The sequence below is a fragment of the Trichoderma ghanense genome (assembly GCF_004382785.1).
Source record: "Trichoderma ghanense strain CCMA-1212 chromosome Unknown scaffold_3, whole genome shotgun sequence".
NCBI lineage: Eukaryota > Fungi > Ascomycota > Sordariomycetes > Hypocreales > Hypocreaceae > Trichoderma > Trichoderma ghanense.
The window spans coordinates 2,055,507-2,072,764 of NW_027395666.1; the positions used below are offsets into that span (position 1 = coordinate 2,055,507).

General features: G+C 54.8%; 6 protein-coding genes across 6 annotated transcripts in view; 4 read left to right on the forward strand and 2 right to left on the reverse strand.

The window, feature by feature from the left end:
* CCMA1212_004016 (Virulence protein SSD1) overlaps positions 1–4,107 on the forward strand; it is a gene marked incomplete at both ends in the record, with an annotated part of 4,425 nt that extends 318 nt beyond the window's left edge. Inside the window, 2 exons of the mRNA XM_073701339.1 lie at positions 108–3,972; positions 4,068–4,107. Coding sequence (XP_073560367.1) covers positions 108–3,972; positions 4,068–4,107 — 3,905 coding nt within the window. The remainder of the gene's footprint in view (positions 1–107; positions 3,973–4,067) is intronic.
* A 2,037-nt stretch (positions 4,108–6,144) lies between these two features.
* Positions 6,145–7,154, forward strand: CCMA1212_004018 (Protein rds1; the record flags this gene model as incomplete). Its single annotated transcript, XM_073701340.1, has 2 exons — positions 6,145–6,311; positions 6,371–7,154. The coding sequence occupies 2 exons, from the start codon at positions 6,145–6,147 to the stop codon at positions 7,152–7,154; spliced, it is 951 nt and encodes a 316-aa protein (XP_073560351.1).
* Positions 7,155–7,961: 807 nt separating this feature from the next.
* On the forward strand, positions 7,962–8,153 carry CCMA1212_004019 (uncharacterized protein; the record flags this gene model as incomplete). Its single annotated transcript, XM_073701341.1, has 1 exon — positions 7,962–8,153. A coding segment is annotated over one exon (192 nt), but the record flags the coding sequence as incomplete, so codon positions are not given.
* Positions 8,154–8,395: 242 nt separating this feature from the next.
* Positions 8,396–11,166, reverse strand: CCMA1212_004020 (Protein MKT1; the record flags this gene model as incomplete). Its single annotated transcript, XM_073701342.1, has 5 exons — positions 8,396–10,159; positions 10,216–10,313; positions 10,391–10,725; positions 10,784–10,820; positions 11,160–11,166. The coding sequence occupies 5 exons, from the start codon at positions 11,164–11,166 to the stop codon at positions 8,396–8,398; spliced, it is 2,241 nt and encodes a 746-aa protein (XP_073560740.1).
* Positions 11,167–12,411: 1,245 nt separating this feature from the next.
* Positions 12,412–13,753, forward strand: CCMA1212_004021 (uncharacterized protein; the record flags this gene model as incomplete). Its single annotated transcript, XM_073701343.1, has 4 exons — positions 12,412–12,570; positions 12,666–12,867; positions 12,941–13,089; positions 13,157–13,753. The coding sequence occupies 4 exons, from the start codon at positions 12,412–12,414 to the stop codon at positions 13,751–13,753; spliced, it is 1,107 nt and encodes a 368-aa protein (XP_073560741.1).
* An 81-nt stretch (positions 13,754–13,834) lies between these two features.
* On the reverse strand, positions 13,835–17,221 carry CCMA1212_004022 (DNA ligase 4; the record flags this gene model as incomplete). Its single annotated transcript, XM_073701344.1, has 5 exons — positions 13,835–15,857; positions 15,914–15,996; positions 16,057–16,150; positions 16,207–16,823; positions 16,886–17,221. The coding sequence occupies 5 exons, from the start codon at positions 17,219–17,221 to the stop codon at positions 13,835–13,837; spliced, it is 3,153 nt and encodes a 1,050-aa protein (XP_073560738.1).
* Positions 17,222–17,258: the final 37 nt, after the last annotated feature.

Genomic DNA, 17,258 nt, shown 5'->3' on the forward strand with positions numbered 1-17,258 from the left:
GGTCGGTGCCCCCCCCCCTGCATCCACCACATCAAGCCGCAAAACATCAGAATCAAGAAGAGAGCCGAGTTTGGGGCAAACGGACTAACCGACTCTGTGTGTCGCAGTGGAACAACTTGCCATCCAGCAGCAGATCGAGCTCCTGCAACAGCAGCAGCAGCAGATCCAGGCCACCCAGCAGCAATATGTCAACATGGGCATGTTGCCCCCGGGTCAAGCCATCGGACCCGGCGGTCCATTCAATCCTTTGCAGCCCATGGGCAATGCTTTCCAGTTCCCTAACCAGATCCCACAACAAAACATTTCGCTGGGTCCCCCGACTCAGCCACTCTCACATCGCCGTAATCAGTCGGCTCTGCCCAACATGGGCATGGGTCCGCCACCCGCGCCATCCTCAGGAGCTTCTGGATCTACCTTTGGAAACTTCGAGGCCCCGGCGAGCCACGGGCGTGAGAACGCTGGTTCCAGAGGTGGCCGTGGAGGTGCTGCCGGTGGCGGCCATCAACGACGACACTCCTTGGCCCTGGCCGATGCTAAGAAGGCTGCCGAGCTCGCCCAGCAGAAGCGAACGACGTCCGGATTCCAGTTCCCCGCTGCTGGCTCTCCGGCATCTGACAAGCCAGAGGAGGAGAACCAGACCGCCTCGCAGCCGAGTCTCGACGTCCCCGCATCTCAAGGAGCTTCTCGTGGCGGCCGCGGTGGACATGGCCGCAGCCAGAGCATGGCTGCCAACGGACGCGGCGGCCTGCGCAGCAGCACCTTCAACACTGCTCCTGAGGGTGGCAACGATTTCCAGCGCCGCGGTCCCGGCCACGCTCGCACAGGATCTAGGAACTACGAGGGCAACTGGCGCACCCAAGGCCAAACTCAGGACCAACCCACCAACGTTGGCCAGACCCAGGGGTTCCAGCCCGGCCACCGTTCCCGCGGCTCCGTCAACCAGTCCATGTCCGCTATTGGAGGCTTCCAGTATAACCCCGGCCAGGCTCCTGTCCTTCCCCTTGCTGGCCAGATGATGATGCCTCAGATGTACAACCAGCAGCTCAACCACATGCAGATCAGCCAGCTTCAGGCACTGCAAGCTGCCCAGATGAACCCTCAACAGTTCCAGGGCCTCCAGGGCTCCCAACATGCTGGGCAGCTGGGCGGCGCGCAGCAGCAGCAGCAGCGAAAGACGCTGTTCACCCCCTATCTCCCGCAGGCTACCCTTCCCGCTTTGCTCGGAGATGGCCAGCTTGTGTCGGGTATCCTCCGAGTCAACAAGAAGAATCGCAGTGATGCTTACGTCACGACGCTCGATGGCCTCTTGGATGCCGACATCTTCATTTGCGGCAGCAAAGACCGCAACCGCGCCCTCGAGGGTGATTTGGTCGCCGTCGAGCTCCTGGATGTCGATGAAGTGTGGGGCCAGAAGCGGGAGAAGGAAGAAAAGAAGAAGCGAAAGGACATCACCGACACTCGCTCCGGCTCCATCAACCAAGGCAGCCAGGCCGCTGGAACAGCCGACGAGAACAACCCGCCGGAGGGAGCCATTCGCCGTCGTGGCAGTCTTCGCCAGCGGCCCACTCAAAAGAAGAACGACGACGTCGAAGTCGAGGGCCAGAGCCTTCTCCTTGTCGAGGAAGAGGAGATCAACGATGAGCAAAAGCCACTGTATGCTGGCCACGTCGTCGCCGTTATTGAGCGTGTGGCTGGCCAGATGTTCTCGGGTACTCTGGGCCTGCTTCGTCCCAGCAGCCAGGCTACCAAGGAGAAGCAGGAAGCCGAGAGAGCGGCCCGGGAAGGTGGCAATTCTCGTTCGAATGACAGTCGCCAGCAGGACAAGCCCAAGATTGTATGGTTCAAGCCGACCGACAAGCGCGTTCCCCTGATTGCCATCCCAACGGAGCAGGCGCCCCGAGACTTTGTGGAGAAGCACCAGGACTACGCCGATCGCATCTTTGTTGCATGCATCAAGAGGTGGCCCATCACGTCGCTTCACCCCTTTGGTACACTTGTAGAGCAGCTGGGTCGTATGGGTGACCTTAAGGTGGAGACCGACGCGCTGCTTCGCGACAACAATTTCGGTTCCGACGAGTTCTCGGACGCTGTCCTGCGCAGTGTCGGCCTCCAGGACTGGTCGCTCGCTCAGGAGGACGAGGCGGCCATTGCCTCGCGCCGCGATTACCGCGATGAAAAGATCTTCACCATCGACTTCAACGGCAGTGCTGAACTTGGAAATGCGGTTCACGTCACTTCCCGCCCCGATGGTAAGATTGATATCGGTATCCACGTGCCTGATGTCACGCACTTTGTCAAGCCCAACTCTCTCGTGGACCGAGAGGCCAAGAAGCGCGGTACCGCCGTCCATCTCATCAACCGATTCTGCCCTCTGCTGCCTCCCAAGGTGTCTGGAGAGGTTTGCTCTCTCGTGCCAGGCGAGGAACGTCTCACCGTCAGTGTCGTCTTCACCGTGAACCCGGTCAACGGTGCGGTTGCCGAAGGCGATAGCTGGGTGGGCAAGAGCATCATCAAATCAAGCGGCAAGGTGTCGCTGGCCGATATTGACAAGGCCCTGACTGACGCTTCCACCTATGACAACTCGACCGTTCCGGCCAACACCATTCAGATCCTGCAGGCTGTTGCCCAGAAATTCCGGGAAGCGCGCCTGGGTGCCGGCAGCGAGCCCATCGCCCCTCTCCGCTTGTTGCAGCAGCTGGATGACGAGAACCAACTGGTGCAGCACAACATCTTTGATTCTACGGAGGCTCTGGAGCTTGTCGAAGAGCTCATGCACAAGGCAAACAGCTATGTGGCCCAGCGCCTGGCAGAAGGCTTGCCCGACAAGGCTCTGCTGCGCCGCCAGGCCGCTCCCAACCCACGACGCCTGCAGACGTTTGTCGAGCGCATGACCGCTCTCGGATACGACATCGATGCCTCTGGAAGCGGGGCACTCCAGAACAGCCTTTTCAAGGTCGAAGATGCAGATCTACGCAAGGGCATGGAGACGGTTCTTCTCAAGTCGATGCAGCGGGCCAAGTACTTCATTGCTGGCAAGACGCCCAAGGTCGTGTGGCCTCACTACACGCTCAATCTGCCGTTGTACACACACTTTACGAACCCTACTCGCCGATACGCTGATATCATTGTCCACCGACAGTTGGAAGCTGTTCTATCCGAGGGCAAGATTGAATTTTCAGACGATATGGAGAACCTCGTTAAGACTGTCGAGCTCTGCAACACCAAGAAGGACTCGGCGCAAAACGCGCAAGAGCAGAGCATCCACATTGAGTCCTGCCGTACCATGGACAAGAAGCGACAGGAAGTCAATGGCGACCTCATTGCCGAGGGCATTGTTCTCTGCGTGTATGAGTCGGCTTTCGACGTGCTGATTCCCGAGTGGGGCTTCGAGAAGAGGGTTCACTGCGATCAGCTACCGCTGAAGAAGGCAGAGTTCCGAAAGGAGAAGCGTGTTCTGGAGCTGTACTGGGAGAAGGGTGTTCCCAGCTCCGCGTATGTGCCCGAAGATGAGAGACCCAAGGCTGCGGCCTCGATGAGAATGTCCAACGCGCTGGCTGCTGCTCGACAGGCCGAAGAGGCCGAGAGGGTGAAGAAGGAGCGAGAGGAGGCCGCTCGTAAGCAGACCGTTACCGGCACGATCTCCACGGATGATGTCGACGCCCTGTTCGATGACGACGAGGACGATACTTCGGATGTGACTGAAGCCATGGCGGGAGCGTCGCTGGCCGAGCGACCCACGCAGAGTGTGCCGGGATCGCCAGCACGCTCAGCGTCCAACGCCGGAACGCTGCACCGGACTCGATCCGATTCCAAGGTCCCTATCGCAGAGGCCGTGGAGACCCGATTGACGAATAAGGAGAAGTACCTCAAGTTGTTCACTCTGCGCGAGGAGGGTGGAGACTACATCCAAGACGTGACTGAGATGACCCGGGTTCCCATCATCCTCAAGACGGACCTTACCAAGAGCCCACCGTAAGTCATCCCATGATTTGGAGCAGCCCCCCTCCCACATGCCCCCAATCTGGCTCTCCAATGACTTGTTTTGCTAACATGAAGACATCAAATAGTTGCCTTACCATTCGGTCCCTCAACCCCTATGCGTTGTAAATTGGATGGTCCCAACGATGGAAGCGCATGTGAGGATGCACATGGCAGATTGATATAGCCAGGGGATGGGCCCAGGCTATCGAGTCGGTTTGCTTACTATAGCAGCGATGCGAGGTATATATATCTATATATTATCGGGCACAGTCGGTAGGGATGGCTTACGGCAGCATCGGAGTAATGGTTGCGAAGGCGATGCCTCTGATGTTGCGGAAGACGAAGAAGACGAGAAAAGCATACTGATGTAATGGAGGCAAGAGAGCGAATCGAGCACGAGGTGGAGCAGAATGAGATATGATTGATATATGCTGTTAGTGGAAAGTGGGAGAGAAAACAATGAGCATTACAGTTACATACCCTGCCTACGTACTCCCACATACAATACCCGAGCGGTTTCTACACGAGTGACAGATGCACGTGCCGACTGCGATCTGATGCCGAGTGAACGTCCGGCTGGGGGCGGTTCCGAGACAGTTGAAACATTTGATGGAAACGGTTGAAGCTGGTGCTACGGAGCCGACTAGGCAAGCATGGGGGGCAGCCGGGAGAAGATGCTCTGTCACTCTGTGAGACAGGAGCAGGGGCCGGGCAGGAGTGTGGCCTTGTCATGTATGTGCATGAAGCTAAGCGTTTGGGTGCCTTTTGGTGAATAAGTCTGGGCAATGAGCAGATTTCGATGATGAGAGATACTGGTGATGTTGACGTTGGCGTCTATCTGATACCAGATCGTCCCTCGTCTATCCTTTTCGCTGATATGGATGCCCCAACTACCTGCCTAGTAGTCTAGAATATTGCTTACGGGACGGAGCGTGGAAACACCGAAGCGGTGACTTGCGTAATTACCTTACGGGGATAAAGAGATGCTTCGGTTTACGTACCTTCCTTTGATACCGAGGAAGGGACCTACTATGCACCTTATTGCCGCCATTGAGGCAGATGCATCCTGATTAATAAGGCGTCGACTTCTCATCACCCCAAGCAGGGCAGAACATACGTTAGGTAGCAAGCATCTCCCAACCATCTACACTCCGCTCCAACACTGCGAACAAGCCGCCGCCTCCCTCCTCGACCAGCTTCGCTCGCGATAACACAGAAAACCTGCGCACGTCCTGAGTCGCGGACGCTCTGCAACCCGCCGCCGCCTATCGTGCGACATGAGCATCCATCCCGCGGTCATGACGCATGCGCTAACAAAGGCCCAGATGTGATCCATCCCCTCTGGCTCTCAGAGCAGAGAAAAAGAAGATAATAATTAAAGTTAAAACGACCTGGCTGCAGACGCCCCTCTGCAAGGCAAGGCGGAAGAGATTGGCTCCGGGGGCGCTGCTTTTGCGCGTTGTGTCAGATTCGTTTCGGACTATGGCCGGGGGGTTGAGCTAGTTCAGCTGGACCCTGTCTCGGGGGAGGAAACTGGGGGGCACCAGCTTGGGGCGAGCTTCGCTTCTGGCAGCTTCCGGGCCCTTGTTTTGTCTTCTCTTTGCCCTGTCGCTTTTCGTCTACCTAGGGGAAAGAGCGAGGCGCTTGAGGCCTGGGTTCGTCCATTTGGGGGGGTTTTCTGGACGTACTGAAGCGAAGAAACGGATCCTCATGGAGCCGCCATGGCTGTTGATCCAACGTTGCGGTGGCCCCTGGGGGCTTATTATTTTCACTTATACCGACTTGGGCAATCCTCCCTTGGCCGGGCCATACATGCAGCCTCACTCACGTCCAGCTGGTTCTGGGATATAAGACTGTCGAAACGCGCTGTTTGGAGACTTGGCTTCTCTTCTTCTCTTGATCTCCATCGTTCCGCTCCGATCCGTCTCTCTTTCGCTTTCTTTCATCTTGTGGGTTGTCAAAAAGCCGCTGGCCTGCTTTTGCTGGTATACCCTTCGTTTGTTCCATTCTATTCGCTTGACTCGATCCTTGACTACACCACTTTCCACTCATTCCAATCCTTTTTTTGTGTAATTCTTCCGCACGGCTGGACCACTTGGTTTAACACCTGACGAGACCGAACCAAAAGAATCAACGAAAAGAGACGAAGAAACAATATCCAAGATGCCTTCCTTCAAAGCTGCTGTTGTTTCCCTGCTGGCTGCTACTGCTGCCGCTCTCCCTTCAGTGCCCAAGTTCACTGAACGACAACTGGAGTACCATGCCGTTGCCAAGAGGCAGAACGCTGCTGCCCAGGCTCTGGGCCTCGGTGACTTTGATATCCTTCAATTGTAAGCATCTGCTACAGTTCCAAATCTGTTGCCAGCATTTGGACTTACACCTCTCACAGTGCCCTGACCCTGGAGAACCTCGAAGAGTCCTTCTACCGCGAGGGCTTCGCCAAGTTTCCCGCTTCCGACTTTACTGCTCTTGGCCTGAGCGACGAGCAAATCCAGGATCTCCAGAACATTGGCTTCACCGAGGGCGAACACGTCATCCTTCTCCAGTCATCGCTTGCGCAAAACGGCGTCAAGCCCGTCCAGCGTTGCACTTACGACTTTGGTTTCACCACCGCCGCGGCCATGGTCCAGACTGCCGCCGTTCTCGAGAACGTCGGCATCTCAGCCTACCTCGGCGCCGCCCCCCTGCTGGCCTCTCCCGCCATCCTCGGCGTTGCCGGCTCGATCCTGACCATCGAGGCCCGCCACCAGAGCTCCATCCGCGTCTTCAGCGGCGAGAAGGCCGTGCCCCAGGCCTTTGACGCTCCCCTAGGCCCCAAGGCCGTCTTCTCCCTCGCTGCGCCCTTCATCAAGTCCTGCCCCAGCGACTCCAACCTCAAGCTCACCGCTTTCCCCGCCCTCAAGCTGGCCGACCCCAGCGCTCCCACCACCGTCAACTCCGTCGTGAAGCTGCAGTCCGATGCGGCCGCCGGCGCCAAGTTCTGCGCCTTCACCTCTGGCGGCGTCGTCCCCGGCGGCACCAAGTTCACTCCCTTCTCCGCCACCGACGGCTGCACGATTCCCGAGGGTGTTGCTGGCATTACGTATCTGTCTCTCTCTAGTGCCGGGCCCCTAACGGGTGCTCTCACCGATGACATTACCCTTGCTGGTCCCATCGCTATTACTGTGTCATAGAGAAGAAGGAAATGAACTAGTTGGGCCGGAACTTAGATATCGGGGGGTTGTGTGATTTTATCCGGGAGTAACATGGAACGGAATGAGGAGGAAAGATTCGAGTCAACAACTTATTTAATACATCCAATTCTATCTTCTTCTTCTAAACCACCGTTTCCCCGTGAGATTCGTCTGCCAGCAGAACAACGAGACAAGCACACGGTACTCCTATACCGCCATGAGCTTTACTCTTCCGTGTTGGAGCTCTGGTTGAGCAATGATCGTTTACACGGATGATATGACGAATATCTATCTGATCGCATTACACACATAACACAGACACTATGAGATACAAAATCTCTCATTCATCTCCATGCTACCCTCGCAACTCCCTTGTCTCCTGTTCCGTCTCCAACCCCTCCCAGGCTGGTCCCGAGACCGAACCCAGATCTCATCTCGTCCAGGGTTCCCCACCCCTCGGAAGCCCAGAGCTGAAACATCCGTGGCACTGAACTTCTTTCTCCCTAATTCAATTTCCTTGCGCTACTTGAATACCAGCCACTGCAGAGAATGAGATGTTTTTTCTTCTTTATTCTCTTTTTTTTTCTTGCTATATAGACGTACGGGGTGTCGAGGAGCATTGGTTAGGCTGAGGTTCAAGAAAGCCCTGGGACTGCAAAGAAGCCCCTGAAAAGCATCAATGCCCACACATGCCAACAAACAACCTCATAACCATCTCCAAGGTAACATCAGATACCACGAAGTGCTACCTGACCCGTAAACTTCTTGGAGACTTGCCATATAAGCTTGTTTGTTTGCGCACGCTCTCTCTCATATCCCCTAAACTTTCGCACTTCGGGGACTTTCAACCCCCAACCCCCAACCCCAACAGCTGCGTCTCTCCCCTTCCGCCTCCCCCAGCCCACAAAGAACATACCACCAGCCATGAGTATAAGAACTTTTGAATGCCCGCCCTCCCCCTTCCCGCCCAGATTCTTTCCTTTGCACAACCCGCCTTGAAATCGAGACATAAACGAACTGCGAGCGTCGTTCAGAAAGTATTAGTAGTTTCCTTGTCCCAGTGAGTCTCCCAAGAATACCTTCAACTCTATGGTGTAACCGTTTGTGGATGATCGTGGATATGTAACGCGGTGTATGGTGGTATCTAAAGCACTATCCATGATATTTGCAAACTCCTTTTTTTGTTCTTGCTAAATTAGTTGATTGCTTCCAGCGGCCGGCGAAGCGTCTAACATGGAGTCCTAAAATGGTCGGGCATTGATGTAGTCCTGAGCTTTGGTCCATGCAGCCTTCTCCTTTGCCGGGAGCGAGTTCGCATCAAGCGTCTGCACGCCCTGGTTGAGGGCGCTCACGAAGTCGACGGCTATACGCAAGTCTTCTGGGAGTGCCTCGGACAGGGGAACAAAGGTGCTCGGGAATGTCTGCAGCCGAGCGGCCCGCGCTTCCTTGCTGTCTTCGGCATCGTCTTCATCGAAAAAGGTCAAGGCGGCAATGCCCAGTCCAATGTGCGGCTCTTGCGAGAAAGGTAGCCTGGACACAGTTAGCCGTCGAATACCGTTCAGAGTTGGGAAGAGGGGGCCATACTTTTGGCTGATCTCCAGCTGGTCGTTCCTTTCGCGCTCACACTGTCCGTACATGAACATGGATGCAACAATTGCCTCAACCAAGTCTCGATCAGCCTCGCGCACGGTAGAAGACAGTGCACGGAAGCCCAGGAGACTCTTGTTCAGAGGGCCGGTGTAGCCAAACACTTGGTGCCTCAGCCTCAGCAATGAGGCGCATTGGCTAATGAGGATGACGCTTGCCTTGTCCTCGTCGGTCCCCTTGCGGGGCATACCGGGTGCACCCTCACGATACTTGCCGCTCAGAAGCCCGAATCGCAGCAGCTCAAACGCCAATAGAGCAGCCTCGTCGATGCCCGGTACCGTTTCCTCCATGGCATCCCTGATGGCAATGAGCGTCGTTGCCAAGGCATTGCCCCATTTGGTCAGCTTGTGGGAATCGTCAACATAGCCCCTGAGGTGGAGGAACCGCCAGATGGCGACTGAGACCACCATGTCAGTGCTGTCGATGCCGCGGATCGGCTTCCCTCTGCAAATGGTCTTCTCTACAAAGTCCTGTTTCGCCAGCGCAAGAACCTCCAAGTATATGGGGCCAGCAAAATCCGCGGGGAAGAATCGGCGCAGATCCTGTTCTTTGACATCCCAGGTTCCTACTATTTGTGAGGGGGGCGGCTGAGCAGAGCGGTGATTCAGGGTGTACGAGTACTTGGGATCGAACCAAACCTTCATGGTGATGTCCTTGTGGCCTATTCCTCGGTGGACCCTGGGAATGACAAGGCCAAATGTCTGCTCTTTGATTGGAAGAATCTGACTGGTCACCAGCTTCTTGTATTCATCCGAGGCGTTGCCATCCAGGGTCGGGAAAACGATGATCTGACCGTGCGTTATACTGTTCAGAATACGAGCCCCGATAAGCCCCGTGTTGAGGTAGTGGAACAGTTCTGCCGGCATCTGGAGGCCGAGATACTCGTGGTTGTCTTTTGTGAGGCGGTCAAAGTCATTAACCTTGACTTCGCCACTTTCGCTGATGTAGATGAAATGATGGGCTGCCATTCTGGCCTTGCGATATTTGTCCAGCCAATTGGGGTCCTGCGCTTGCAAGATGTCGTTGAAGGACGCGCAGGCATTAACCACGGCTTTCTCCGACGTCCGAAGGATGTTTACAGCATCCATAATGGTAAACGGGTTCGGATACATCGCTGCGTCCTGCAGTGGCGGGAATGGAGCCAGAAACGAGGTGCCCGTCATGAGCATGGCGTCGACAAACATGGGCTCGCTAACCCCAAGCACGCGCATGACTTTCTTCTTGGAGATGGCAGTCACTGTTCCGGCCATGAAGTCGATGTTTCGAATGACGGAGTCTTGGATGGGGTACAGAAGCAACTCCTGAGGACCCATGACACCAGCGCACTGGTCCGAGTTGATCATCTCGAAGTAGGCAAGCTTTCCAAATGTTAGATGTCATCGCACAGCGCACAGGGGATGAGTGTAACGCGAACCTGAGCACAAGCGTTATAGGGGGGCACCAAAAAGTGCAATCCCCTCTCTTTCAAGATACTCTGGAGAAGCGGATACAAGTTCTGGATAAGAAAGGCACCTTTTTTATACCCCCGATTAGTGAGTTTGTCCCGGCTACAGCCAGACGCAATTCAAAGACGCGGGAAGGGGACATACCAGGATTGGCTCCAAAGGCAGCGACGGCCTGTTCAGCCTCCGTCTGCGAATAGAGCCCCCATGCCTCATCGGTCTTCTGGTTCGCAGCCCTACCGCGTCTCAGAGTGACCTCGTCTTGTCCAACGATGGACTGGCCGTTGAAGATGAAGAAGGGAGTGATGCGAAACTTGTCCCAAAGGTCAAGATTCTGGCGAATATGGACCTGGATGCCGGTCAAGCCGCCGAGTGCGGGAAGCAGGGGCTCGTGAGCAGGCTCGGTGTCCAGAAGGAGGCTTAAGTAGTACGAGGCATCGACGGCGATGGCAGTATCTTCGAGCTCGGCAATTTCATGTGTGCTAATCAGCAGGCAATCAGCATCTGTCGTTCGTGATTGACGGAAGAATGCTCACGTACTTTGCCTGGCTATTGATCCAGGAATCCTCGACAAGGACTGTGATAGTAGTTAGCTTGGTGCTCCGGGAAATGTCTATCCGCAGGCAAAATGGCACGATCATGGGCATGTGACTCCCGCCGCAGCAGCCTCTCGAGGGAAGCATTGAACGATACCTGGGGAGAGTCCAGGTTGCCAATTGGGTTGGCGGGTAGCTTCAGACAGAGCATGGCTACGGAGTCCCGGCTGCAGTCCCTTATCGAGGCCCATGATGGCGCCCCAAAGAGTGGCCGGCCAGAACAAGACCCATGACATGTGGCGCAACAGCAGTCACGCGCAGGCAACGGGAGTGTTTCGCCGGGCTCGAGAGTGACTCTGTGGAGGTTCAGGAGGACTCACAAGGCATCTTGAACAAGTCTCTTTGCAACAAACAGATGTGTGATGATCGGTTTCGGTATGCGACTCGGAACGGCGGGGATGGATGTGCTGTTGTGGATGAGGCTGAAAACCCGCGGCCGTCAAACGGACAGAAACTAGGAACAGAGCGAGCTCTGGAAACGCGCGGCGCAATTGCGAGGAACGATCGGCCGCCTTCGACAGGCTCTCGAGGATGGGTAGAGTAGAAAATTCGACAACGAAGCGGTTTGGCCTTTGCCAGTGCGCAACAGCAGGTGGGAGAAGAGACGAGGAAACCCCAACAAGGATCGTTGGAGAAAAAGCAAGCAGGACACCGGCGACGAAAGGCTGCGGTAACGCTTGGCCACAGCAGGCTTTCCCCCTATTTCGTGCCGAGACAAACAGAGACAGGCGGACAGAGAGGCAGTGAGACGGACAGACGATAACGTCCCCAGCAGCCGCGCCCAAGAAGGAGTTGATGGAGGAGTTCGAGATTCAGCCCTGCGTGAGGGAAAGCAGAGCTGGTCCAAGGAGGAATCGGAAGCGAGTCAATCAGGTAAAGGTACGGCAACTGGCACAGTGCCGAGACGGATACTGCACCGTAGAGTCGCAGAGGTAAGCGCCCGCTGTTACTGTCTGACTAGAACTGTTCTGGGGGGTCCTTTCCCCCTGATCCACAGTGCTTGTGACGGTCCATATGGAGTACATACCTTGAAAAGCTGGGTTGCGGCTCGGTTAAGGTACAACCTTTGAGATGGCTGCTTGTTTGTTGAGAGACGGGAGCGAATGGCACATGAACCGAGAGATGGCTCAGAGAAACAGTACTTTTGCTTCTCTCTATTTTTGGAAATGGAAAGCGAAGATGCGATAGTATGATCTCGCCTTATCTTTCCGAATCGTCGGCTGTTTCCAGATGCTCCTCGTCTTCGAGTTGTTCCGACATCCGTGCAGTATGTATTGACTGGCTCGACTTGGGTGGCCCTACAGGGGAGCTCTCCAGCTAGCGGGAAGCCCCGAGCTCTGTCAACCCCGCTACAGCACGGCCATGCCAGGCTCAAGTGCTGATGGCGGGGTCCGATTTGACGAGGATCCCAGCGATCCCGGAAGAGCACCCGACCTTGATGCTCATGTTATCTTTGCTCAGTGTGTGAGATTATAACTTCAACCTCGTCATAGCCTCACACTCTTTCCACGTCCTATTATTTTACACTCTGAATTGAGTATACTCTGGTTTGGCGCCGTCAAACAAAGAATCATGGCCGTCACGGCAGACATTCCCCTCATCGACATAGCAGGAGACCAAGACGCCGTGGCCCAGCAGCTCGTCGACGCCGCTCACGAGCACGGCTTCATCTACATCAGAAACCTCGGAGCCGACATTTCTGCCGATAGCATCGATGAAGCTTTTGCACTGGTAGGGCTGTCTTTAAGCTTCCCTTCGGGGAATTATATGCTTTCTGCATCTTTGACTGACTGACTGACATTTGCCTTGTGTCCATGAACATGTAGTCCAAGAAGCTGTTCGATGCCCCCCTCGCTGAAAAGCAGGCGTGCACCATTCAGACGAACAACCGCGGCTGGTCTGGCATGCACTCCGAGACGTTAGATCCCAAGCATCAAAAGGTACTTGAGAAACCAATCCTTTTCACCCTATGGAGAGAGTTGACTGACGGTATATGCCCTCGTCCCACCAGGTCGGAGACTTTAAAGAGTGAGTTCAACCCTATTCCTGCCGCTGAGCGGGCATATATCCCAAAGGATTGATACTCACAACGGTAAAAGAGCTTTCAACTTTGGCGAATTCATCGACGGAAAGGCCCAGCAGCCTCTCCCTCCCACCATCGCCGGCGACGAGCCTCAAATCAGCGCCTTCGCAGACTCTTGTCACAAACTCTGCCGGAAGCTGCTACACCTCCTTGGAATCGGCCTCGGCGTGAGTCACTCTTCACTTCCCCTTCTATAGGCTCCTGAATATCCGAATATTAACTGGTGTCCATCAGGTCGGTGACTTCTTCTCCTCGGCACACACCACAAACGGCGAATCCGCCTCCATCCTGCGCTTCCTCCGCTACCCACCCCCGGAGCAAACCTCCCGCTCCAGCGAAGACGTCCGCGCCGGCGCCCACTCCGACTACGGCTCCATCACCTTGCTCTTCCGCCTCAAAGGCCAGGCAGGCTTAGAATTGCAAAAGAAGGACGGATCCTGGGCTCCAGTGCCCGTCTGTCCGCCGGGCTCAGAGAACGATCCCAGCCCCCCTATTCTCATCAACATTGGCGATTTGCTGTCTTACTGGACAAACGGGCTTTTCAGGAGCACCGTTCATAGGGTCGTCTTCCCTTCGGAGGATGGAGGAAGCAAGGTTGAAGGCGAGACGAGCGCGGGGCCGCGGTACTCGATTGCTTTCTTTTGTCATCCTCGGGGGGCGGTGCCGTTGGAGCCGGTGCCGAGTGATAGGGTGAGGAATTACGTTCCGGATGAGAGCGCGCCGAATGAGAATCCGTATGCGGAGAGGAAGGTTATGACGGCGAATGAGCATCTGTTTATGCGGTTAAAGGCTAGCTACGGGACTTTATATGATGAGAAGAAGGGTTCGTGAAACCCTTGTGTATTAGATACCTAATCTATAGAAGTTGGATATATCTCATAAACGCCATCTAGTTGTACCCGAAGTATGTCCTCATACCAGCCCAGAATACCAACGCCGCCAAGGATCATGAAACCCATCATAATATTTTTTAGTAGTCCCTGCGTCCTCAAATATGGTGAGGTGATTCAGGACTCGCCAATCAAAGACACTTATCCATTCCCGCCTCTCTTCCGGGATGTTCTCGCGAATGTCCTCGAGCTTTGGCAGCAGAGCTTTCGTCTCCGCCTCTTTCTCTACTGTGTCGACAAACAGAATTTTGTTACGATCCGTTTGGCTGTCTGCCAGCGGAGGAGCCTCAACTGCATCGTTTTGTATCCAAGCTTCGGCGTCTCTGACAATATTTGATAGCCCATGTGCCTGAAATAAAGGCTCGACATCCTTGAGATCCGAAAAGTACTTTGGAAGTAAAACAAGGCGATCGGCTAGCTGGCACTCAAGGCCAGCATACTGACACACAGCCTCAGATTTCTGGGATGTGTGATCCAGATGCTTTTCTTCAGCATCGATTTTGCTCTGACCACGACGAGTGCAGGGTGAAGGTGGGATGTCATCATCGCTGTCAGCCTCGTCTTCACTCTCGCTATCTGGTATGATAATGGCACTGTCATGTAAAGGCGGAAGAGAAGATGATGACTCCAGCAGTTGATCAGGAGCAACTTCATGCCTGGCAGAATCCACCTTTTGCTTCTGACGGTTCGTAGGCTCAGGGGAGGTGCTTGGGTTTTCGTCATCAGGCAGGCGGACGGCGGGGTCCGGGGCAAATGTCTGGAGCTGTTGCGTAGAGTTACCATCAATCTCTCCCAGAGGACGCCGTTTTGGCGACACGGACTCGAGCTGGCGACCTAGTAGCGATGGTTTTGACTCGTTCTCCCCCAAAGTCTGGCGGCTTCTCTTTGACGGAGGGAACAGAGCCGCTGAGAATGCAGCCCGCTTCTGTTTATGATGATTAGAAAGGCCGGCTTGCGAAAGATTTGTGGTAGGAGATGGCTGTGAAGCAGCCAGTTTATGAGACGGTGGTGGCATGACATCTGCCGAGTCGCCCGATCGTTCCAGAGAGCCGTCGGTAAGGTGCCTAATCAGGGGCCGAGAACCCGAAGAGTTATGAGAGCCTCGTCTCGGCGACAGGGTTGGCATGGTCGTTGCTGTCAACTGCGTAGCAGCGTCCACGGCCAGTCCCCTTGGATCAGCCTGTTCCAGCCTGACAATCCACTCAAGGTTCTCCTGGCTGTCTTCTACGTCAAGGGCGGATGTGGCACCCTCTGCAATCTTCTGCAGCTCATCAAAAGACAGCACTTCAGAGAAGTCCCGGTCGAAGTGTATCTTGGCGACGGACGGAAATCGCAAGCTCCACCAGTTGGTGCTCCATGCTCTTTCAAAGCTGAAGCATCGCATATCGAAAACGGGAGGGTTGGTGAATGCCATGGTCATTGGTACGGGCTGGGCTCCGGCCGCATGCTTCACTTTTGTTTCGACGTTCTCCTCCACCGGCACTGAGTTCGGATTCGCATAGAGTATAAACGTTTTGAGCATAGTCTCGCTGAGCTCGACGACGTTGACCGCAGTAAACTCCGGGATGGCATTCCAGCGCTTTACTTCCTCCCTGTTGTCAAGGCAGCCAACATAGAAGTGCGTCCACTTGAGGTTGTCGATGCTGTATGACCTCGCCTTGGCCGCATTGAACCCGGCCCCGACTACAGCGAAGTCACCGACCTCTCCAAAGCGGCCAATGTAGTCCTTCTTGAGTTTGATACAGCGATTTGTAAATGGCTGCCTGTCATTCTCAAAATGGAAATAAGGTTGGTCTGCCTTTAGAACCAACCCTTCGCCCCGTTCCCTAATCACTTTGGCGAATGCATTTCGCAAGTCTGAAGCTGCCATGGGGTGATTGGCGTTGATGAGTTGCCGCTGCACGAGCTCGGCTTGTCCTTTATCGCAGCGAACGATTTTCTCCAGTAACTTGAATCTTTCAGAGTGCCGAGCGTTCAGGAGTGACTGTCCATCGAGCAGTAAAATATCGTAATATACGATCATCAAGTGTTCGTAAGACCTCGGACTGGTTATGTTAGGACGCTTTACCACTGGCTTTTACGATCGTAAGCAGGGTCTTACGGCGAATCTTGCTCTGTATTCATGAACCAACCGCGACGGGCGACGTGTTTCCGAATATGATGAAAGGGCAGGATTTTCCTCTCCTGCAGGCACCATGTCAGCCTAGGAAAAATACACCCCTGGGTTTCATGCCTGCAGCTTACCAAGTCGCTGTATACCACCAGTTCACCCTCCAGTATGCACTCCGTCTTGACATGACATTCGGCCTTCCCTATTGCCAATGACTTGATGATGGCCCTGTCTCAATAGTCAGTCTCCTTTCCCTTGAAGGAGGTCTTTTGGAGTGAAGTTACCCCATCAGCCCGGCTCTGTCTTCGGTGCTGTCTTTGCCGCTCTTGGAGAAGATCTGAATACCGCGTCTGCCCTTGCTAACGTCAACATGAATTTGGCAGTATTCTCCATCCACCTTTGCTTCAACACTCATCAGGCCGTTGCACATCTGGAGGCAATGCTTCATGCTGCGGGCCTTGTGCCACTGTTGTCTCCCTACTTTTACCGATAACAATGGCTTAATAGAAGACAGAGACTTTCGATCAGCGTATGACGTGCCGGGTCGTAGAGAGGGCATTTCTTTCTTGAGCCGCTGCAGAGTATTGATAGCGGTAGTAAAGTCTTCGCGGACTTTCAGAATCAACGGTAGCATGGGATCAAACGAATGATAGAGCCGATATTCATCGAAGACGAGAGGTCGAAAGTCCTTGAGAATCAGCCGCGTGAGCCACTTGGCTTCTTTCGCCGTGAGTCGCCTATATAATGCTTCTAGGCCATCGCGGCCAGGCGTTTCGACGAGACTGGTCTCTGCAGATCGTATCGATGGCGAGCTCCATTTTATTTTGGCCGCAACCGAATGCAGAGCTCCGTCGATTTCTTCAACAGTGACCTGAAGTCTTTCCGGAAGAGTTGGGTTTGGCTAGAGATGGATCAGATGCCGGTCCCCTAAGCCAAGCCCTGCTCAAGTATAAGGTGGCTTACAGTGACAGTCAAGATACGCTCTACGCAATCGGCAAGATCCAGATCCAGGCCGGGTTGTTTATAAAGTGCGAGTTCCCTGCGTCGAGAAGCGCCAAGCATCAAGCCGCGTCCGATGATCTTCTCGAGAGCGTTTGTCTGTATACAGTACACTCTGTCCGTCCTCTTCTCGGGCAGCAGGGTGGACAATAATGCTGCAAGGTCGGTGTCTGGCGCGTTTATACGGCTGCGATGCTGCGAGCACCAGTCAGTGACAACTTTGGCACTGGGCTTGCGAGCTATTGCTAGTGCGTAAGATGCGTCTAACAAGTCGCAGACCAGGGAGAACGGCAGCGGCATATCGTCGTGATGTCGACGCGTGACATGTCACAATATT